Source organism: Ochotona curzoniae, unplaced genomic scaffold (assembly GCF_017591425.1).
Source record: "Ochotona curzoniae isolate NIBS_2020 unplaced genomic scaffold, NIBS_Ocur_1.0 contig_3520, whole genome shotgun sequence".
Lineage (NCBI taxonomy): Eukaryota > Metazoa > Chordata > Mammalia > Lagomorpha > Ochotonidae > Ochotona > Ochotona curzoniae.
This window is the reverse complement of record NW_024465894.1, coordinates 20,589,312-20,612,544: the sequence shown is the minus strand read 5'-3', so window position 1 is coordinate 20,612,544 and position 23,233 is coordinate 20,589,312. Positions and strand designations below refer to the sequence as shown.

General features: G+C 46.6%; 2 protein-coding genes across 2 annotated transcripts in view; one reads left to right on the top strand and one right to left on the bottom strand.

Moving 5' to 3' along the window:
* Window positions 1-1,449: 1,449 nt before the first annotated feature.
* CRNKL1 (crooked neck pre-mRNA splicing factor 1) lies at window positions 1,450-17,788 on the bottom strand. Its single transcript, XM_040981781.1, has 14 exons — window positions 17,649-17,788; window positions 16,316-16,468; window positions 15,308-15,399; window positions 14,160-14,318; window positions 13,601-13,767; window positions 10,384-10,562; window positions 8,669-8,839; window positions 7,765-7,956; window positions 6,724-6,783; window positions 5,462-5,542; window positions 4,532-4,771; window positions 3,402-3,503; window positions 2,749-2,997; window positions 1,450-1,981 (listed from the first exon to the last, which is right to left on the bottom strand). The coding sequence occupies exons 1-14, from the start codon at window positions 17,697-17,699 to the stop codon at window positions 1,814-1,816; spliced, it is 2,064 nt and encodes a 687-aa protein (XP_040837715.1). The 5' UTR covers window positions 17,700-17,788; the 3' UTR covers window positions 1,450-1,813.
* A 4,097-nt stretch (window positions 17,789-21,885) lies between these two features.
* Window positions 21,886-23,233, top strand: part of CFAP61 (cilia and flagella associated protein 61) — a 188,566-nt gene continuing 187,218 nt past the window's right edge. The window contains exon 1 of the mRNA XM_040981267.1: window positions 21,886-22,028. Coding sequence (XP_040837201.1) covers window positions 21,886-22,028 — 143 coding nt within the window. The remainder of the gene's footprint in view (window positions 22,029-23,233) is intronic.

Genomic DNA, 23,233 nt, shown 5'->3' with positions numbered 1-23,233 from the left:
ACACCTACGCTTCCCACTGCAGTGAATTCCTCCCAGTTAATGAAGATTAAAACAGGAAAAAGAAATTCCTGAAGGAAGGCCATGTAGCTTGATCAGTGGCCAGCCATGCATTTTCACATGTAGTGTGAAACCTGGAAATAACCAATTAATAGCAAACTAAACAAGAGAAGTGATTATTAAAAAAGCATTTACTTGTCAAGGGACTGACTTCTGGCAGAGCTGAGGGTGAATGAGAGAAGTGTTCTTCCATGGAATAATTTTCCCTCCAGATATTTCACATGCACTATTCGTTACGACTTTAGAATACAAAAGACCATGGCCATTCCTGTCTATCTTACCTCTCGACTGAAGACTTAGCCACCGGCGAGGGGAATCACATTCCCTCAGCACGCCAGAGCCAGAAACAATCCGGCATCTCGGGGGCTGACACTGTCCAGTCACACTGAACAAATGAAACAAAAATGCTTACACAATGCAGGCTGGGTTACAGGAAACTTCTCAGGTTAATGTTGGCAAACATCATTCAATGAGCAGTTAACTTCAAGAGCCTTTATGTTTGCTCTAAACCCAGGGTAAGTTCAGTGTTCAGGAAATGCTGAAGCACACTGTAAGAAACTACTTTGATATTTTTTTAAAAAGCCCTACATTACTGGCCTTTAAGAAGGTAGGTGCATCCAGAAATTAAGTATATTCAGTTCAAAAAGTGAGCATATTTAAGAAAAGTGGTTCAGACCTCCTAGTGAGGCTTTTTAGGAGGCTCCCAGTTGGTTCACTGTGCTCAGCCCTGATCTTGAGGAAGTCACAGACGTGATCTGAGCTGAGAGCATGTGCTGCAGGACCGGGCCTCCGTCACTGACACCCAAGTCAGAGCATGTGCAGAGGCACGACTTGGGCCTCCAGTGCCTCTTCAAAGCATGAAAAGGTGGCAGGTTTTATAGCACACACCTTGGTCTGTGGACACACTAATGCAGACATGGACAGCTGAACCTCACAGAATTTCTGACCTCTGGTACAAGGAAGGTGAAAACTTCTCAGAACAATAACCAAGGAAGTTCAAGTAACAGCCTTGAGTCACTCTCCCCCTCCCTCGTCAGGGTTGCCAAGGGTCAGCAAATGACCATCCCTAGCCTGGTGAAGTGACAGAAGGAGTGGGGGACCGCCTACCCCTGCCCCAACAGACACAGGGAAAACATTTCCCCCATCTTTGCCACCAACCCAACCCTCTCCATTGTAACTGGAGGTTTACATAGGTCTGTGACATCCTCCTGCTTTGTAATATTAGAACTGAAAAGCAAGCAGCTCAGAACATTTCGTCAACCACTTACTGTGCGCCAGGACATACATTCCTAATGTTCCCAATCAGCTGTCCAAGCATCAGTCCATCCTACGACTGAGGAACCTGAGAGGTTAGCATCACTGACATCTGTGGGGCTTAGCAGACAGGGCATGATGAATGCATGAAATACATTTATGATGACACACACAAGAAAACAGAAAAATTACCACAGAATCTAATCCAAAAACAAACAGGTCCACCTAAAACAGGTGAATTTCATTTCCTAAAGCATGACATGGAAACATCAGAAAAGCTTGTGCTTGGTTATTTAAAGAAACCTAGCCATTAAATTCCTTTACTTGCCAAAATCTTTACTTTTTCACTCGAGCTGATTTTAAAAATCATTCAAAAAGTAGCCGTCAAGTTTCCAATCCATTCATTGCTGGTAAGCCCAGTAAAAAAACTTCTGGAAGTAACAACAGTTCCAAACTATTAATTTATAAAAATAATAAAACATTTATCAATATGAAAAAAAGGTCAGGGGTCACTCTCATCAACATCCTTATCAGGGTCCTGCTCAGCAGCTTCCTTCTCCTGCTGCTGTTTCTTCCAAAGCTTGGCCATGGCCAGCAGCTTGAGGTTGGGTTGGTTGGCAGCATCTTCTGGAAAGATGTAATCGTAGTATTCTTCCCAGCCTGCATCAGACTGCAGAAATAAAACAATAGGATAAGCAAGCCAGGGCTGAAACACTGCATTCCAGTTCAAGTGGAGGATCTTACTGGGGAACCCACACTCTGAACTCAGCTTATCTTCATTTACAAGACATCAAAAGGAACCCCAGGGAAGAAAATGCTTTAACAAAATCTACACACATCTCTCCACAGTCAGTTAAAGATACTCAGTCTCATTTTTATCTCATGGACTTAAGGCACATATAATGTTTATCTAGCAGTGATAGCCACAAAATCTGTGATTATTCTGGCTCCTGCCCTCACACCCACCCTGACTTGCAAATGACCCCTGAATTCATTTCTCAGATACTGTTACCAGGTCCGCTTTAGTGCCAGCTTGCACCATTCACTTGTCCAGCTTTGCAAAGCACTCTCTTGGCAGGCCTTCCTTCAGCCCGAGTCCCTCAAACCAATTTGTCTGTGATGCCAATAACCTGGTCATTTTGTTTCAGGCACAAAAGCCATCACTGCCTGCTACCAAATCTCTACCTACAGCTTTAAAGGTATCTCTGAATTAGCGCCCATCTGAAGGCATCACTGCCCACCATAAGCCCTCCCACTAACGCTCTGGTTCGTAGGCTCCACCATCTCCAAGCATTCTTCCATTCTCCACCCAAAGCTGGCCCATGCACCCTGCCCTGGCTGTCTGCTTTTGTCTGCCAACTGGTCACATGCCACTTCAAAGGATCAATCTCAAAAGACAACGTGTCTACTTGTTTGCCTAGTTCCAAAGGCTCTTACCCCATCATCAGTCTGGACCTTTCTTCTCTTCTTGACCTTCTCTGGCATGAGTTTGTCTACTCTTTCCTTATCTGCTACGGTTCCAAATTCATCCTCAAACTTCCGCCAGGAGTCCAGCAGCATTAGTCTCTCTTCTTTTTCTTCACAATTCCGCATGGTCTTGTTAGCCTCTTCATAAATTTGTCTGCATTTAGCCAAACTTCCTTCTTTTCCTGAAGACAACTCAAACTGAGCAAAACTGATCCATACCTTTAAATAAATACATGGAGCTGAATTAAATACACTAGTGGTACAATGTGCTAATACCACTAAAATGAATTTCTGGTTCAAGGTATCTAAGCTTTTCGTCTCCAATGTTCCACAGAATATGAAATTGAAAACACATTCAACATAAAATATTAAAGCAGTCTGCTTCTAGCATGTAGTCAGGTGTCTGACCTGATCTTAAAATCCTGAACAGCTTAACTTTTTCCAATCCTGTGATATCCGAGTGATTTACACACAGTGAACACAGTGTTTGCTTCGCATTACAAAGTCTTCTGTAATGGACTTTCTTGAAAAGCAAAAATATCATTTGAAACAAAAACAAACAAAAAAACAAAAACGACTAAGGGCTCAAGCAAAAATCAGAGCTCATTCTGGAAATCACATACCTTGACATGCTGTGTCCTCTGAAGCAGCTGTCGGTAAAGATTTCGTGTTCTTTCAGTTTCTTCCTGCTCAATTTCAAAATCAATATATGACTTCCACAGCACCTAAGAAACAGGACAGGTCAGTCTTGTCACCTGCAGGGAAATATGCCCCCATCCAATAAACAGCGTAATCACCATCCTACCCGACACCTATGAACATTCAACTCTTAATAAACAATTGACATACCACATATAAATCCAGGTATTTATATGTTGGCTAGAAGTCCACTTTATAGGAAAAAAGGCCCTGGAATCAGTTTCAGAATTTCTTTGCGAGTTTTTCAAATGTGCAACTTATCAAGAGAGCTGAGCCCAGAGTCTCCAGGCAGTCCCATGACCTGCCACAGGCAACTGAACAGCGAAGAAAAGGGCTAGTTTCCACAATATAAAAGCATTTGCAGAACAGCTGCCCATCTTCTAGGTGTAACCTGTCAGGGCCTAAAAATCAGTAAGCCAGGGCCTGGGCACCTGGCAGCTGTTTGCAGGGTGGTGGGGGAAGCAGAGTCAACACATGGAACTGGCAATAGAGAAAACCCTGTACTAATGCAGTGAGAGTGGCCCAGGCCATTAAACACAGTCATGGGTCATTTCTACCCATCAAGTATAAAAAGCCAGAGTAAGTTCTGCGACATTCAAACCAGTCCTTGATGTGGTTTGGTGCCACCTTGTGACTTAAGCTCTATTGCTAAAGGCAGGTCAGGACTTCAACTTGTACAAGCTGATCTAAGTGGAGCCTCTTGTTGGTAAAAGTACCAGGAGAACCCCCACCTCCACCTGTATTATCCTCCATGGAGAGCTGCTGGCTGGGGCTTCCTTGTTTAGCCTTCTCTCTCCCATTGTAGCCATCCAAGATTGAGAATGGGAGGAAGAGCGCAAATCCCCCAGCCTACTATATCCCAGTGTTCTTGGCTGCTGCTGCACTCCAGTACCTCACCACAGGGCTACCCCACAGTTGTCTCAGCCTTTCTACCCTACAAACACAGATCCTGAGCAGAACTCAGGTTAGTTAGGTCATCTTTTATTCTATAATGTGTGTTCATTCAGAGTAACTCTGGAGGAGTGCTGTGAGCAACTCCAAGTGGGATCCTCACCTCTGGCATATCCAAGCGTGGCTGGCTGATGGCTAATTCGTAGATTGCCCGGGCTCTGTCGATATCACCAAGAATTGTCTCTAATTCTGCAAATTTAATCCAGGAAGTACAATTTTCTGGTCCAAATTCCAGAAACTTTTCGTAAAGCTTCCGGCATCTGTCAAATTCTCGAAGCTGCAGTTCCAATTCTATGTAACCTTTAAATAACTTGTTTTTTGGACATTTGCCTATGGAAGTTCCCTGGAAAAGAGAATGACCAGACCACTGTGAGACCTTGGTGGGCCCCACTCGTGCAGGTCAAGGCCAGCCCGTCCTAGAGGTACACGCTGCTGAGAGCACAGGAGGGCCAACATGGAAACCAAGCCTCCAACCCCAACAAACGGCATCTTCACAAAGGGCGACAGGAAGGCCCTCGGACTTCTTTAGCTACACAGTGGCCTTTGCTGATTAGTTCCTATTCAGCAAGAGGCGACGTTCTAGAGAATTCTATGGATTTTAATTTTCAGGATCCCTTCGAAATGGGATTCAGATGTACAACATCTCCTCTACATGACAAGTAACCAAAGAAGGAAGCCTGCCTTGCTGCCCGCTGCCAGGGTGAGAACAGGGAGGGACAGCTGCTTTTAAACACAGTATTCAATTCTACAACAAACTTCATTTAATAAAAACAAAACTTGGCACAGGACCAGACTCCTGACTTCTAGTCAGAGGGAGGATCGAGTGAGTGCTAAGTTTCCAATGCTGACAAGAGGTAAATATTAAACATGTTTAATATTCTTATCATTAAGCATGTTTCAAAGCCACCCACTTCCTGACATTACAGACTTAAACATACAGTGTAACTGTTGCTTTAAAAACTGCAACTTCTAAGGGCTCACTGGAATTTCTTATGCAACTTCCATGAGGCGCCATGGTCCTTTCTGTACTTACCAAAGCTCTTCTGGCAAAAGGTAAATTTTTCTGTCGGATTTCAAACTGTGCGTAATACAACCACATTTTGGCAAACGTGAACTAAAAAACAAAAGCACAAAAAATATTTGAGCCTCATTTCAATTTAATTCAACTCAAATTAACTGAAGGTTAATGGCAGTCAGATACCCTTAAAATCTCTGTGTGAAGAGGGATCTATTTTGTCTGTTCACAAGCAAAAGTGACCATTTTTCACTCAAGTTAAGGCAGATCTCTCGTGATCCAGACACTTTATAAACCTCCTGTTAGAACAGGCTTTGTTGGGCCCAGTGCTGTGGCCTAGCGGCTAAACTCCTCTCCTTAAATGTGCCGGGATCCCATATGGGTGCCGGTTCTAATCCTGGCGGTCCTGCTTCCCATCCAGCTCCCTGCCCGTGGCCTAGGAAAGCAGTCGAGGACGGCCCAAAGCCTTGGGACCCTCTACCCGCTTGGGAGACCCGGAAGAGCTCCTGGCTCCTGGCTTCGAATCAGCGCAGTACCAGCTGTTGCAGTCACTTGGGGAGTAAATCATCGGATGGAAAATCTTCCTCTCTGTCTCTCCTCCTCTCTGTATATCTGACTTGGCAATAAAATTAAATAAATCTTAAGGAAAAAAAGAAAATAGAACAGACGTTGTTGGGCCCGGCGCAGTAGCCTAGCAGCTAAAGTCCTTGCTTGCACATGTGGGGATCTCATATGGGCACCAGTTCTAATCCTGGCAGCCCCACTTGAAGCCCCTGGCTTCGGATCAGCTCAGCTCTGGCCGTTACAGTCACTTGGGGAGTGAATCAGTGGACGGAAGATCTTTCCCCCGTCCCTCCTCCTCTCTCTATATATCTGAATTTCCAATAAAAAAAAAGGTAAATAATCTTAAAAAAAAGAGAGAACAGGTTTGGTTCTGTGGACACACTTTTGAGACAGAATATCCTACCTCTTCCAGAAGATAACCTGATCAAAATTTCCACCGAAGGAGTTTCCTATGCTAGGAATCACGCAGTAACCTGTGATCCACGGCAGAAAGGGCACGTAGCCAGGCGTGAACACTCTTCTTTAAGAGATATCTGGTTGTCTCCCACACAAGCTCTGTGCTCTCTGCATTCCTTCCTTCCTCCTTCTACTCTGTCTATTCAACATCCCCAGTCTCCTCTGAGTTTCTACATGATTCTCTGTCACTGCAGACTGTCAGATTCTTACCACTTCCCAAACTGATCTGGTAGGAACTGAGCACTTTGGAGCACACATACCTTCTTATGAGGAATTAGTTCCAAAGAGGCTTGATACACCTGTCTTGTCCTCTCGGGATCCTGTTTCAGGGTAACAAATTTTAAAATTATTGAAGTCTATTGCCAACTCTAATCTTACTAGTTATAGTAAAAAAGGACACCCCAACACTGAATGTTATCCTAAGTTGCTATTTTCAAGCTCTTGACTACACTTATGATCAAAAGTATGACTATCTTTGGCCATTATGGAACTGTCTTCATTTAGGAATCACAATTGGGGCTGGCATTGTGGCATCCAGGTAACTCACAAATTGCAAAACCAGCATCCTACAGAGACAGCTGCCAAGTCCTGGCTTCTCCACTGCTGATCCAGCTCCCTGCTAAAGCTACAAGAAAGCAGTGGAGGAGGCTGAAGTGCTTGGGTCCTGCGTCCACGTGGGAGACCCGGACGAAGCTCGTGCTCTGGCCTGACTCAGCCCTGGCCACTCTGCCCACTTAGGAGTGAACAACCATATGGAGGAGATTCTCTAATTCTGGCTTTCAAATAAAAAATAAATCTTAAAAAAGAAAATCACACAGCATACAGTCATCAAACATAAAGCATACCTTTGGAGAAACAGTTTTTACCTGCTAGCAGATACAGAGAGATTGTATGGTCTCCTTTCAACAATGCAAAGTTAACCTTCCCCTGTCAAGTCACACAGATCAAGTTCTAAAAATGTCATGTGACTTTCACTAAAATAAAAAATGTACAATCTGGCTAGGATCCCTGGTTTTTGGAAAAGCCCAGGCGGCTATGTGGACCAAGGTCCGTATCACTGTCTCAAGTTCCTAGTGATACCTTGCTCCTCAAGGTGTAAGAGATAAAAACAAAAAGCACTTCACCTTTGCTCCCAACAGGCATGAGTTTCAATGTTTCTCTATGGCTGGACAGAGGCTTGTAAAAGAATTTAAAACCAAATCATTTCAAGGATTCCAAGTATTAGCTAGTACCCACAACAGGCAAGCTAGAGCAGGGGGTGAGGAAACCACTAACAGCTGAGAAGTAACTGTGCTGTTCACCTTTGCCTCCAACTCCTCGTAGAGGGCGTAGTTGATCCACAGGTAGATGTAGCGCTTCCAGTGCCTCTTCTCCTGAATGGGCGGCACGTTGGCAATGGCCCTCTCGTAGACCTCCCGCACAGTGTCGGCCTCCGCATCACTTTCCACCAGGCGCAAGTAGTCAAACCATGCGTCATAATTGTGTGGATTAGCCTAGACAGAAGACCTGATCAGTGAAGCAAGACAAAACCGAGAGTATACTTGCTAGCCTATGGGGAGGCACTAGACCAACTTTGATTTTTTGGCATTTCCCTGTCTTAAAACAACAACAACAACAACAACAAAAAAAAAAAACCCAAACCAACAGTCAATTTATAGTATCCTGAACATAGCTTGCTGGCCTACGACCCTTCCTAACGCCAGACTTGGTCCTTAATCCTTGAGCCCTTTGCTCACACGCCTTAATCAACTTGATAGGCAAAACAATTTTAAACACACAGAAAAATAAAGGAAAAGGCTACAATCAATGAAACCAAAAAACAACATACCAATAAAATGGAACAGAACTACATGTACCATACATCTTTCACTCAGGCACCTAAGAACAGGTGACACACACGACAGGTTTTCTGGATCCACCTGACTCATTCACAAGACGAGCATAGCAGTCAGATTACTTTGATTCAAGTTTCTTGGCACAGTCAGCAATCAACAGAGTGACTTTCTACTCCTGAATGCCTGATTTCATTTGCCTTTCCTCAGCAGCCTCATTTGTGCCCATGTCTTCCAATAGCTGCCCATTTATCATACTCATCATCAAGACAGCCCTCACTGGTAACCCTAACTTGCTATTATCCGTGTCACTGCCATGTTAATCAGCACATCTTTGTTAATCGTGGTCTTAATCACCCACACCGGCACTCACCTTCACCTCTTCTTCATACTGGAATCTCCTTTTGCTCACAATGATATCTTCAATTCCACGTCTGTCACCAAACTTCTTCTCAAAGATGGTGTAATTTTTAAAGAGCTCTTGGGCCTCCTGCTTTGAAATTCTATCCAGGGCATACTTGTAGATCACACGCACTCGTTCAAACTGGAAGTAGACAGATCTCCTCTGTAACACACTGTCCTCATCCTCGTCACCAACTGTACAGTGTTACGGTGGCATAAAACAATACTTAACGGTCAGACTGAGGGGCCTGACAATGTCTACAATAAAGACTTCTCTGCTTGTTGAAGGCTCTCGGTTAACCTGGACTGAAGCTGTTTGGAGCTCCACACTGAACAGAGTCACCTGTTGTGGTCGGCTGGCTAGCTATTGCACTGCTCAACCTAAAGGCTCCAGTCCGAGCTGCCCTTCTCTGCTCTCAGTCCTGGCCCTTGCCCTCTTATCAGTCTCAGCAGGCAGTGCCTACAACCACATGTGCTCACACTAGACATCCCAGGTCTGCCTTTGCTCCCTCTTCTTTCCTCGTTCACATGTCCAGTCCCTCAACAAGCTCTGCTATTTCCACCTCTTTAGCACAGCCCTCCTCTACATCTGTCCAGTTGTCTCCACTCTTAACCATTTCCAAAGTATCCATTTTGGTCTCCCCTAGAAAAATTAGGCAGAGGCTAAGATATACATGAGAGCTGGCCACTGGGCCCAGCAGGTACACTGATGCTAGGGACACTGCTATCAAGGTCAGAGTGCCCACATTCAAGCCAGGCTTCACTTCCAACTCCACCCTCCTGCTAACGCACACCCTGGGAGGCAACAGGGGACGGCTCAAGCACTTGGCTTCCTGCCATCCATGCAGGAAACTATACCAAATTCCCAGCTCTTGGCTTTGTCCTATCCCAGGTCAGCCCTAGTTCTCTGTGCAGTCTGGGAGTGAACCAGCAGATGGGAGACCACTCTCTGCCTTTCCAGTAAATAAAGTAAAACAAATTAAGAACTGTACAGAGATACAGTACAGCACAGAGCTTGTTTCCTGCTACTGTGCTTGGAAAAGTAGCAGGAAGATGGACCAAGTGCTTGGGCCTGTGCACACATGTGGGAGACCCAGAAGCAGCTCCCGGCTCCTGGCCAGCTCAACTACGGCTGTTACGGACATCCAGAGAACTAGTGACTGAGATCTTTTACCCTGTATCTCCTTCAATAAAAATACATTTTTTTTTTTTTAAAAAAAGGATACCTGCTTCAATTTTGTATTATTTGAGGCACTTGAAAGGATTATTTTCCACATATACAATGGAAGAAAAACCGGACTTGTTCTTAGGGCTTTTTATTACTATTTTTTTCCCCATTCTAAATTCTGTTCTCTGTTCTGAGGACTTTCAGCTTTTTGTGTGCTAGGTTTGTTATCTGTAAAACCCTTTAATCACAGGATGCCAAATGAACAACTCTCCACTTACATTCATATTTAAAGGCTAGATTTTGAGACAAGCCCAACAAAATTAACAGCTATGACACACTTTTTAACTGCTCAGCTTATGAATATATAGCTTAGCCACACACACACATGCTGTATTCTGTGAATAGTTGTATTTTTTTAATTTTCAGATCATCTCTATAAGGAATCATCTCTATGAACACACGATGAAATCTTTTCTAAACTGTTTCACAACATAAATGAATTTTCTAAGTAAACTTACTTCTTTCTGGTTTTCTTCAAACTTGGCAAAGGCAACATACAGATGTTCATCCATATGCTCATCTCCAAAGAACTCAACAGCCCGCTCATACACTTTCCGAGCATGGGCAAAATAAGCGTGTTTCTCTTCAAAGCGGGCGTACTTAATCCAATTCTTAACATCAGGGTGCACGAGGACAAGTGGAAGAGAGTTAAGGAAGCACTAGGCAAGGTAACATGACTTCAAACAAGTAAGAGAAGGGCAGGTGTCTGGCCTATTAGGATGCAGGTTTCAACGTGCATGCCCTATTTTGGCAAGCCTGGGTTCAAGACCTGCCTCTGGCTCCTGACTCCTGCTTCCTGCGAAGGCAGACTCGAGCAGGCAGCAGTGATGGCTCATGTAACTGGGTCCCTGCCACCCAAGTGGGAGTCCTAGACTGAGTTCCCGGCTTCCAGTGCAAACTCAGCCAGCTGCAGCGACCACGGACGGAATAAAGAACCTCCAGGTGGCAGGAGGCTGGCTTCCAGAGTGACCACACACAGCAACATCCTCCCAGGACAGTTTCGGTGTGTGATTGCTATTGTGATCATTGCACAGGTTGGAAGGCTCTGAGAAGACGGCCAAGCCTTCCTCACAGAGAAACCAGGAACGCACAGACAAGCAGTGGTTACTGTGTGGGTGTCTGGCTGGCTGATGAGCCGGTTCCTGGCCATGACACAAGGTGGACCCATGGATGAATGCACCTGGTCCAAGGGGGGGTGGCTCCGTGCATGAATCCCGGCTGTTCCAGATGGCTCAGAATGACATTCTGTACACTGAGTGGAGGACATTACTGGAAGGGAAACACAGGAGGAAAGGGAAGTAGGAAGAAGACATCGGGAGAAACTGGACAAAGGAGGGAAGGGAGGAAAAGAGGCCGAGGGTCCAGGGATCAAGTTCTGATCTTGGGTTCCTTCCCCAAGACACTTCACTACTGGCCTGAGGATAGGAGCTCTTATCACTATGCCTCTCAAATAAAAACCCAAACACCAACTCAAATTAGAACCACGAGGGTGATGCAGCAGAAACAAGGGTGCAGAACCTCCTCCAGCACTCATCCAAGATTCAGTGGTGAGAATCAACAAGGGTTTGGAGTAAACAAAAAACCAAACCAAACCAAAACAAAAACAAGGACACCAGCCCATGTTAACATCTTTTTTTTTTTTTACATTTGTAAATAGGAAAAATAATATCAACTTTACTAAATTATCAGCAGCTTTAAATGAGAAAACATGTACAACCTTTGGTATAGTTTCTGGACAAATAAATGTGGTCATAAGATGGCATCTATTAATATTGTTGAGTATGTAATATAATATTTGAACTATTGGGACACTGTTACAGCACAGGGCCACAGGGTATTATGCTATACATGCAATGCTGGCATCCTGTATAAGAATTATTTACAGTCCTGGGAGCTCCTTTTTAAAAAAAAAAAAAAAAAAAAATTTATTTGAAAGTTGCAGGGAGAAGGAAACAAAGAAGTTCCATTTGCTGGTTCACTCTTCACAGAGCAGTAATAGCTGCAGCTGGGGCCAATTTGAAACCAGGAGCCAGGAACTTCCTCTGGGCCCACCGGATGGTGCAGAAGCACAAGCATTTAGGCCATCCTTCACTGCTTTTCCAGGCACTCAGCAAGGAGCTGGTCCAGAGGTGGAGTAGCCAGGACTTGAACCCACACCCATACAGGACGTTAGTGCTACAGGTAGAAGCTTATGTTGCTGTCCCACAGGTGCTCCCTGCTAATGTGCCTTGGAAAGCAGCAGATGGCCCAGGTGCTTGGGTCTCTACACCCACTTGGGAAATTCCTGGCTTCAGCGTGGCCCAGCTTTGGCCAATGTGGTCACTTGAGAAGTGAACCAGTGGATGAAAATCTCTGTCCCTTTTCCTCTATGACTGTTTCAAACAAATTTTTTGAAAGCAAACACACACTGTTAAGTATAGCCAAAGGAGAATGTTTTAAACTGCCCCTTGATCTAATAGGTCCTGTTTCTAATCCATCTCCAAGAAATCATACACAGAGCACTGGTCATGAAACTGCTCCCACAGGTCTCTGTGCCAGCCCCACCACTGCCTGGGAGGCCGTGGGCAAGCAACTGAACTTCAGGACCACCCTCACCTGTACAAGTTTCTGCAATAAGACGCATCACAAGGTCTCAATGACAGCATTTGTACAGTGCTCAGATCATGCCTGGCTCATATGTAACAGCTGCTTAAACCCTTTCATTAGACTGACAATCGAGTAAGTAGCCGTGACTACAACATGAACATTGCCTAATCAAGCTGCTTCTCACCGTGGAAGTTATATTCCACAGTCCCAGCAGACACTGCCTTTTTGCAAACAGAACAGATGTTCCTGGGGGAAATGTTATGCATACATATTTCTCGAAAACTAATAAATCCCAAACACAGCTCATCCTGGCAGACTGTATTCATGATAATCTACAGAAGATGTGGTTCAGAAGCATTATGTGACAGACCTATGTGATGGACCTAGGCCACGCTAGTGGGAATTCAAATCCTGCCCCACTGGCTCCCAAGCAGGACCTCCTGGCTCCGTTCAGCACTGGGTCCTCCTGTCTCACTCCTGGGCACAGCCAGGAGCCCATGAGCAGGCAGGTGGGTTTGGGTTCTGGCTGTCAGCTCAGAATATGCCCACCAGAAGACTCGAGTTTTTCACCCCTTTATGTTCACAAACGTGCTCCAATTACAAATGCTGGGTTTAGCAAGCTTGTAAATTCATAAACATGAAATCTGTGAAATGAGAATCAACTACTTCTGCTTTTAAGGTGCCCTCTGTATCATCTAATCTTCCTAAGCACTCTGCTGTTCCTTGTGTTCCATGTGCCCTACGACACATGCCACTATAAGCACAGCGACTCACCTCAGAAAACACGGCTGGCCCCAGCAGCCAGGACTGTGGGGCATCGTTTTCCACAGGGAACCTCAGAACTAGTCCTGAAATGTAAATAATCAGGGTCTCACTGTGACAGACTCAATCACCCAGACCACTAAGGATTAACTTAAAGCTAAATTAATCTGGGTGCAGAAACTCTGAAATTCATGCCTCTTCATAATCCGCACTTCCCATGAACTTCCTGAAGACTTCCTGTTTTCCAGGCCATCAAGAACACTGTGTCCCGGCCACGATGACGTCTCCCAGGACAGTGGCATCCCCAAGATCTCATCCAAAGGATATATCGCTCATAAATGGTGCGGGCCCGTTCTACTTCTTTGTATCTCAGCTCAAAGTTGATGTAGGAGTGCCAGGCTTGCTCCTCCGGCTGCCATTCCATCCAGCGCTCAAACACCTGCCGCGCCCCAGCAATGTTCCCCAGCATCTCCTCCATGTAGGTGTACTTGTACCTTCAACAGAATCACAATCTCTGACAATTTCTGGTTCCTGCTTTACTAAACGGGAAGACTTAACGATGTATCCTTCCTAAAGGTTAAGGTCAATGAGTATTCTTTCATACTGAAATATCAATCTGACACATTGATATTTATCTTTTAAGTTGTCTACCTCAATTCAAAGCTTTTAGGTACAAATCACCGTGATCAACATCTCAGTCCTGATCACACGATTATGGGACTTAGTACCCGTGAGACATTAAAAAGCATTTATGGGATGATTAAAGAAAAAGCAGGATGTAACCTTAAACACAGGCAATACTTCTAAATTGTGTAAATGAAACACACACTAAAACATGGGGCTTCTCTGGTGTCCAAGAGGCTGTCTGCATTAAGTTAGCACTTACCAGAACTGGTTGACTCGTGGCAGAGTTGTTATGGCCCGGTCCCAGATATTACGGGCATGATTAACCTGGCGATTCTTCATTTCCATTTCTGCATATTTCAGCCAGAGTGTAATATTTCGGTAGTCTACATCTAACGCACGCTCGTATATGGATCGAGCCCTGAGAGAGAGCAAGATTTGAGAGCATCAAAAGCTGAACATGTAATATGTAGCAGCTACCACCTGCAATGCCCTGCCATTTTAATGGGCTTGGGGCATAAAAATGGAAGAGATGGGGTTCTCAAACACCTTCCAAAGTGTACAGAAAGATAAACACACGTCACAGCAGAGCGCTGGAGAGGAAGCCAAGGGAAAAAAATCAAAATGTCTGGTGAATGAGCTTAGGGGCAGGTAGCTCCAGTTTCCAGGGGGAGAAAGCTGCTGGGAAGGTATGCACAGCACAGGCAGAACGAATAGGCAAGCTTCGTGGGAAGGAGAAACGACAGGTAAGGGGTGATGATCTACCCTCCACAGAGCACAGGCCGGTGTACCAGGGCACAGAAAGGCTGCACAACAAGGACGGGGCAGTTTCCATCTTGGTCCCTGTTATCAGGTGGAACACTGCTAAACTTTCAAGACACAGAAAGCAGACAATCCTGATGCTGTAGCCAGAGTGCTTGCGGAGGGAAAATCCACCCATCCAACCTGCGCCTGCCGCCTCTCCAAGGACTCCCCCACCACAATGTCCCTAAAGCTCCCTCAAAAGTTGGAGGATTCCACAAAGTAAGTTGGAAAATACTGCCAGAGTCATGCTTTTTTCAGACTTATTTACCTGAAAGGTAGAATTACAGAGAGACAGACCTTCCATTCTCTGGTTCAGCACCCAAATGGTGGTAACAGCTGGGGCTGGGCAATGCCAAAGCCAGGAGCTTCCAGCTTCCTCCTGGTGGCAGGGGCCCAGGCACTCGGGCCACCTTCTGCCTTCCCAGGTGCATTAACAGGGAGCAGGATCAAAAGTGGAGCAGCTGGGATTCAAGCTGCCAGCACCACAGGAGGTGGCTTAACCTACTGAGCAGAGGCACATTCGTTCACTTGCAATATAACCTTTTCTGATTATTTTTTAAAACTCCCAACTTACAACATCTTCACAATAAACCTTGGCAATTTTACCTTTGAATCTCTTTCAGACTCTCCTCCCATTGTGCGTATTTGATCCAGTTACTAATTACAGTCCTGTTTTTTCTTATGTTATCTTCAAAAGTCTGGAAGGCAGCAAAAAAGGATCAAATTAGAGGAAAATGCATCACCTTGTGCCTCCAAGGTGCACCTCCTTGTACTAACGAGGTCATTTGGTTCTTGTTTAAGAGAAATTACATACTAGAATCCTTGAGTAAGGTAAGAGAAGGTCCTAAGAACATATTTTAACTCCTGCAACCAAACAACTACGCTTTGAGGAACTTTTGGTACCTTCCCTCTCTGCTGCTAACATACTTTGTGCTCGTCTCCAATTAGGAAATGCTCATGAAGACAACTTTAACGGCAATTCTCTGGTTTTATGCATGGATGAATGCTTTAGAATATTCTCACCTTCTAGTGCGAGGAGGTCAAATCAGACCCCAATCGTCTCATGATCCTGGCTCAGGTCTTAACCCTCTCTGTGGAAGGGAGCACACGAGCCAGTGAAGGCAGCTGGGCTAGGTATGCACCTCTCCCTGTCAGCTTTTCCACCTTTGGTCCAGCACCCAAACCACGTCTGATACATTCAACTGCTTTATTTTAGACGGGCAATTCATAGCATGTTTTGTATAGCTCAGTAACATTCACCTATTAACGAGAAAGCTAGAAACATTAACCTCATCTAGGCCATACAGACTTACGTAGATCAGAAACTTCACCTCTGATGTCCACATTCCTTAAAAAAAAAATTATTTTTATTTGGACAGATTTTGCAGAGGCAGAGAAGGCCTCCATCTGCTGGTTCACTCCCCAGATGGCTGCAAGGGCCACAGCTAGGCTGGTCAGAAAACAGGAGCCTCTCCTGGCTCTCCCAAGGCGTGCAGGAGTCCAAGGACTTCTGCTGCGTTCCCGGGCCATAAGCAGGTGGTTGGGATTCAAATCGGCACTCGAATGGGAGGCTACATTCCGCACAGCTGAGACGCTGAGAGCACGCAGACTCACCTTCCTCTTCCTTAGCTTGTAATCGTTTAACTCTTCCTCGTCGGTGATCTTCTGCTGCGGCGGAGGTGGGAGCAGCTCGAGCTCGCGCTCCTTGGCTTCCCGGAGCAGCTGCTCGGCGGTGATCTGCACTTCTGCCGGCGCTTTGTTTTTGACCTTGTGAGAGAGAAGACATCCCCAGCTCAGGGAGATACTCTTCCACCAGGGCTTAAGAAACACTCTCCACATCCCCATAGCCCTAATGCAGCCTGGTGTTCCCTCCCCTACAAGGCTGGATGGAGGGAAATGCTGCTTTCTATCTCCCATACACCGCTGGTCACAAAGCGACAGGTGACAGTTTCAAGAGAAAAAGCAACGCTAACGCTGCCTTTTCAGGAGAGAAAAATGCTCATTTTACGCTCAGCAGACACTTTGCTTCAATTAGCTTCACTGCTCCCGCTGACCCAATTCTGCATCTTACAGAATGCTCTGGTTTTACACAGCATTTCAAATGAGCGGTAATGTTCACTGAGTTCCCATCATTCAACGGTAAAGTTTTGGAGGCGTTACAGTGGGGCTGTGCAACACAGCGACCATTGAGCTATATAGGGCAAGGTGCCAAAATGAGATGGGCTCTGAAGAGCAAAAATCATACCGGTTTGGATGATTCGGTATCAATGATAACAGATCTCAATAAGTTGAATTTTCTATACTGAAGTCATAAAATATTTCTGATATACTGAGTTAAATCAAGTTATATTAAAAAAAAAATCAATGCCACTTGTTTTTCCTGACTTTCTAATGCAGTTGAGAGATAAATTTTAAATTGCGCACAGGTGCTACTGGGCTAACGGCACTCCATGCAAGTTGAGGGTACGAATCGTAAGCAGCATGTGAAATACGCACAGCTGGTCCTGAAGGCGCGCCCAGCACAAGCACCTGTAGGGGTGGGGGACACACGCCACAAGCGTCGCTGTGTCTGGGTCCAGGGGGGCTGCAGGCACAAACGAGGGGGACGAGGACTACCCCCAAAAGGCTTGGCACCCGTCTCGGATAACGTCGCGGTCTAATTCGCTTCAATAAGGCCCACGTGCTTTTAGTTCAAGCCTGTGTTGTTGAGCACCGCTCACGGCCCACGTCGAGGGCGTAGCTCCCTGACACCCCGACTTCTCCACCAGGCAGAACCAAGGCCAGGACGACCACAGTCGGACGCCTGCCCCCCGAAGCTCCGACACCGGCTCGCCCTGCAACGCGCACGGCGACACACAGCTCCCCTCAAAACACCCTGGCGTGCCCCTAAGAACCCCGAAGCGGTCCCAGCCCTCCCCACAGGCCCCCCCCAGCTACCCACGCCTACCTTGGCCACTTTAGGAATGCGCTGCTTTCCCGCCGCGGTGGACGCCGCCATGTCTGCAGCCTTTGGCTCTCGGGAGCCCTGCTCCCCTCAGCAGACGCCAGAAACGGGTTCCCCAAGCCTGCCGGACACCACCAGGCTGCGGCCTTCACAACAAACAGGGGCCCGGAACAGGAACCGGAAGCCCCAGAGCAACCTGGGACGTCGCGCATGCGCCACGAAGGAGGCTGCGCCGTTTCCGTGGTAACCGGGCTGCGCGTCCTCCTTGGAGCAGGGAGCTGGGAGGCGGCATCCTAGAGCTGCGGTTGAGGTAGGTGTCGCTGGCTGGCGCCGCGGGGCACACAGGCAGCGGGTCGGGGGGGACGTCAGAGGCGCCTCGTCAGCTTCTTTTCTGAGGGTGGGATAACGCAGGCAGGATGGGTTGGTGCGTCCAGCGGAACCCGTGGGGAGAGAACTGGCACCGAGCTTCACTCGTGGACGCTGCAGGGCTGAGGAAGAGGAGTGGCGGGAAAAGTACGATTCCCGGTGCCGCCTTGCAGTCCAGGCCTTGTAGGCTCCCACGACCGTGCCTCTTGGCTGGCATTTCCTCACGAGTTGTGCGCGGTTAACTCTGGAGCCCGGAATTCCGGGTGTTTTCAAGGCAAGATGTTGGCGCAGAAGGGTGGGTGGAGCGAAGATGAAGGTTTACCGGTAGAGTGACTAGTCAGCTGGCCAGCTGGCTTCGGATTGACTCAGCTCTGCCAGATCTGCAACCACCTCTTAAGAATGCACTGGCTGACATAATCTCTTCATGGTTGAGGTTCTGAGATCAACAGTTCTCGTATGCAATTTTCATTTCCTTTGGATATATTTCTAGGAGCGGGATAGCTGGGTCATATGACAGGTTTATTTGTAGTTCTCTAAGCACACTTCGTTACTGATTTCCGTAATAGTTGTACTAGCCTCTACACTCACGCAACCTGGCTTGCTCCACTGAGCGCCAGGGGCCATGACATGGTTTAGGGCTGAGTTAGGACCTGGGTCTAACTCCACATTTCCTATCCTAAGCATGGAGGAAACACTAGGAAGGCATCTGGTTTACCTGCTCCAACACAGGCATATACTGCAGCCTAGCTGAGCCAGGCATGCCCCCAGCCCTAGCTTTTGCAAATGCCAGCATGTGGTGGGTGATGCTATTTAACCCAGAACAGGTCTCCCACATTCATGGGTGCTTTGGTGTGACCCAGACATGCCCTCTGGCTCCCCCTTCTTAACCAGTGCATCTTAGCTCCCTCGCCTACCTGCAAGAGAAGTAGACTGGTCTGTGAAAGACTCCAGAAATCCTTCCTTCCTTGTCAAACATTCCCTCAGCCACTCTCACTCCAGTCCATCCCCAGATTCCTTCCCTGGGCAATTTGCAACCCCCTTCCTGGGGGCCAAGGTGATATGTCCTAGCCTTCCCCATGTTCCCTGCCTTCCCTATATCTGGCACCATCACAGAGAATGGAGAACAAGACATACGGGCAACTACCGTAGCCAAATGATGACAGCAAATATCTGGGCAAATGGGGATTCTAAACTTGACTGTGTCAGCCAATGGACCTTGGAAGGGATTCCTCATGCATAGATCGGCAAGATTGGCAGCATTTCAGAACTGTTGTATCTACCTGGGCAGAACCCTCGGAGCATGGGCCACATTGGAACCCTGAGTTGGTATTGGGTGGCTGTTCCCCATCCTGTGGTACTGGGGTGGTACCTTAACCTTCCTCCCCTGAGAAATGGGAAGAAGGAATAGAAAGTTTGGAAACAATGTTCACATCCACTTCTCTCTACACCTGAATTTTTCCCACCATGAAAGGCTATGTAAACATCATTTAAAATAAAAAAAGAAGAACTATAGGAGAAGAAAAAAAGGAAAGAATAAAAAATAAGCAGGTATGCTGGCATGCTAGTATACTTAACACAGATTTGGCACTAACCAGATCCAGAATGCCCGCCTACTACTGGCTGCGTTTCTCTCAGCAATTGAACACTTGCCTATGTGCAAGGCACCCTAGGTATTTGCCTACAGCTGAGGCTCATGTTATGTTTAACAAGCAAGGTGTCTCCTCCCAATATTGACATTAAAGCCAAATCCAGTATCGTACTTAGGGCTAACTTTGATGAGAAACTAAGCATTCTTAAAGCCTTATTTCTACTCGGATAAGAGGCAGGATAACATGTCAACGGGAATATGTTTTTGTCCACTAATCCACCACGTCTCTGGAGAAAGTACCAAACTTCACAGTGACGGGGGCACAGGAAAGACAATTGTTTGGTTAGTCAGACTGTCTGTAAAGAAGGTTGTGCTTGCCTCCTTTGCATGTTACTGGCTTGGCATGTTACTGCTTGCTGATGCTTCTGCCAGAGCTGGAGTGAGATTCCTGCTGTTCCTGCTCCTGTTGGGCTGTGGTACCTGTACTCTTAAGCATGGTACATGCTTGAGCCCAAGAAGCAGAAAAGTCTCTCTGGACTCATATATAGGCAAAAAAGAAAAAAAAAAAAAGGGACCTAGATTGGGGCCGCAGGTATCAAAGCAGGATGCTGGAATGGTTGCATAGCAGCAGTGGGGACTTCTGCTAAACTGTACACCCAGGAGTAGTTAAAGTTACATAATGCTTTGTCACAGTTTAAAAGGGAGCTTGGCCTGGCTGGAACAGAAGATGCCCAAGGTCGTATCCCACCAAGTGTGTGTCCTGAGACAAGTCGCCTCACCTGGTGGACGTTTGTTTCCTCACCTGCCAGAGGGAGAGCTCCGCCTGGTGCTCTCTCAGGTCTGTGCTGGTCAGGTTCCATGTGACATCCAAGCCACAGCAGAAAGCCACCTGTCATGGTGTGTTTGGCCAGAACACAGTGCTCACCATGCCATTCCATTGGCGTGATGGTAAAAGAAAGAAAAAACCAGCAAGGGCTCCTGCTGTGTGAGCGAGGTCACGGGAGTGACAGACTCTGGAGAGGACCATTGAGTGCAGTGACCCACGAGGCAGCCTTCCCGTGTGCCAGTATTTGCTCTTCAAGGCAGTGCAGAGGGTAAGAATTTGATCTCCTGGTTTTGGAGCCTGCAGGATTAGATATAGAGTATAGATAGAGAGGAGAGAGGAGAAAAGGGAAGATCTGTCCAAGACGTTGAGAGGGGTCTGCTGTTCCTGTCTTTCGCATGTCTTGAAGCATCTTTCCAACACACGAGGCTCTGCTCTGTCGTCGTCATCAGAAACTGTGCTCAGACATTGCTGGATCATCTGGGATCTATAAAGCAAGCAGGTCCCTTTATTATGCAGCTTCTCAAACATCCTCCCAAGCGGGGCGGGGGTGGGAGGGGGGACGACCCACTGGGACTTCTACCAGAGTAGCATTTCCTACACTTGCTTAACTACAGAACCACCACCATCCCCACTTTTTTGGTTTGTTTTTGGTATCAAAAATCTGCCTCTGAACTGCTCTCCTTCGGGGAAACTGTTAGGAACATGAGCAGCAGCTGTCAGTATTTGCCCTATAACCCTTGACCACAAGGCAGGCTGGCCCGTAAAATCTAAGCAGACACTCAATCCATGAGTAACCTTCCTCAATGTTCCCGCTCTCTTTCTTGGGATATTTTTGATGCAGCTTTGTTGGAAACAAAGAGTACAGTTGGAGAAATTGCTAGACAGATCATTTCAGAGAAACTCCTATCCTGCCACGGACAATGGCGTTGGTTGGTTTGCTGGCAAAGGTGTTGCCAGCTGCTCCCAGGGGAAATGTGTTGCCTAGTAGCCCTGTGTTGGGTTCCTTGTGGCCATATGGGCATTGAATTGGTGTCCAGGTTTTTTTTTTAAGATTTATTTATTTTTATTGCAAAGTCAGATACACAGAGAGGAGGAGAGACAGAGAGGAAGATCTTTCATCCACTGATTCATTCTCCAAGTGACTACAACAGCCGAAGCTGAGCCGATCCAAAGCCAGGAGATTCCTCGGGGTCTCCCGTGCAAGTGCAGGGTCCCAAGGCTTTGGGCCATTTTTGACTGCCTTCCCAGATCACAAGCAGGGAGCTGGATGGAAAGCGGGACCACTGGGACTAGAGCTAGTGCCCATATGGAATCCTGGTGTGTGCAAGGTGAGGACTTTAGCCGCTAGGCCAACAGGCCGGGCCCTGATGTCCAGTTTTGTGAGTACTGTAGCTGAACTGTCTCATCACCTCGGATTGACAGCTGACTGTTTTCTCTACCCTGAGGAACAGGATGAAAAAATGTCAGTACTCACTTCTCCAAGAGGCAAGGTGGAAGTGGTTCACTGCCGAAGAACCGAGTCTCAGGATATTCACTGTATCAGAAGCCTCATTAGGAAATTCACCCAGAAGCTGTTTGGGAAGTTTAATATCATCTACCTCCTGTAAGTATGCAGCTGCCAGCCAGTTCCAAGGGAGTCTTAGCCGTCTTATCCCACCCTAAGGAGGGAGCCCACATCCTTGTCCTCGTAGGCCTTCCAGTGCAGGTGTGTGTAGCTCACTTCCATGTGAAGGGCTGTATAGCAAGCCCTGGCACCAGCAGAGCTCAGGGTCCTGCACCTGCATGCCCATGCCGAGCTCCTGTGGCTTTGGGTTCAAATTGCCAATACAGCACTTGGTGAGGAAGGTGCTGGGGACCAGACACGGACGATAGCCACCAGACTGAGAGAATTCCTGTCCAACACTGCTCCAGCGCAGCCACTATTGTGTCCGTCTTACAGATGGCCAAGCAGAGGCAGGCCCAGTGACAAGTGCTAAGAGGCAAGACCTGAATTCGCTCTTTACTGCTGCTTTCAAAATGTTCTTCTGAACTTGAAAGGATACATAGCTTTTTTGTCTGTTTGTTTGTTTTTAACTTACAGACCTTCTGCCAACCCCAGAATAGGTCTTTTTAATTTGTTGCCAGTTATTTTTTTTGCGGAAAATATTAGCTAGCTAAGTTTAGTCAAGCCACAATTAAATGTTTAAAGTAGTAGCAGCCTCAGGTAGAGTTTGTGGCTTCATGCACATTGATGACTTTAACATCTCTTGGGGTGATGTTTCTGTGAGCCAAAGGGAAGGTGTACAATGTGTGTGTCTGAAAAGTTCATTGAGCCTACGGCCATACCACCCTGAATACACCCGATCTCATCTGAGAAGTTCATTGAAAATGCACCTTATGGGGGAAGGAGGGAGGGAGAGGGTGGATGAGGGTGAAAGGGGAAATTCCTGAGCCTAAGGAACTGTATCATGAAAAATAAAGAATTAAAAAAAAAAGCACAAAATAAAAATTAAACAAGAAAATGCATCTTACAAACCTATTTAATTTTATTTTCTATTAACTTTTTTTTTTTGAAGTATTCTTGTATAAAATGCATTATACCTTATCTGGCATGATGGCTCATTTGGCTAATCCTTCTACTGCAAACAGAGGGACCCCATATAGGCACCGGTTCATGACCCAGGGACTCCACTTTCCATCCAGCTCTCTGCTTATGACCTGGGAAAGCAGTGGCAGATGGCCCAAAGCTTAGGGAACCCCACCCATGTGTGAGACCCAGAGGAAGCTCCTGGCTTCAGATCTGCTCAGCTCCTTCCATTGCAGCCATTT

What these genes read in the sequence shown, in the direction of transcription:
- CRNKL1 (XM_040981781.1), bottom strand. Translation starts at nt 17,699, where the DNA reads ATGGCGGCGTCCACCGCGGCGGGAAAGCAGCGCATTCCTAAAGTGGCC. An exon ending in GCATTCCTAAAGTGGCCAAG is followed by an intron (nt 16,469 to 17,648) that starts GTAGGCGTGGGT and finishes CTCTCTCACAAG; the next exon opens with GTCAAAAACAAAGCGCCGGC. An exon ending in CTTTTGCCAGAAGAGCTTTG is followed by an intron (nt 4,772 to 5,461) that starts GTAAGTACAGAA and finishes TCTCTTTTCCAG; the next exon opens with GGAACTTCCATAGGCAAATG.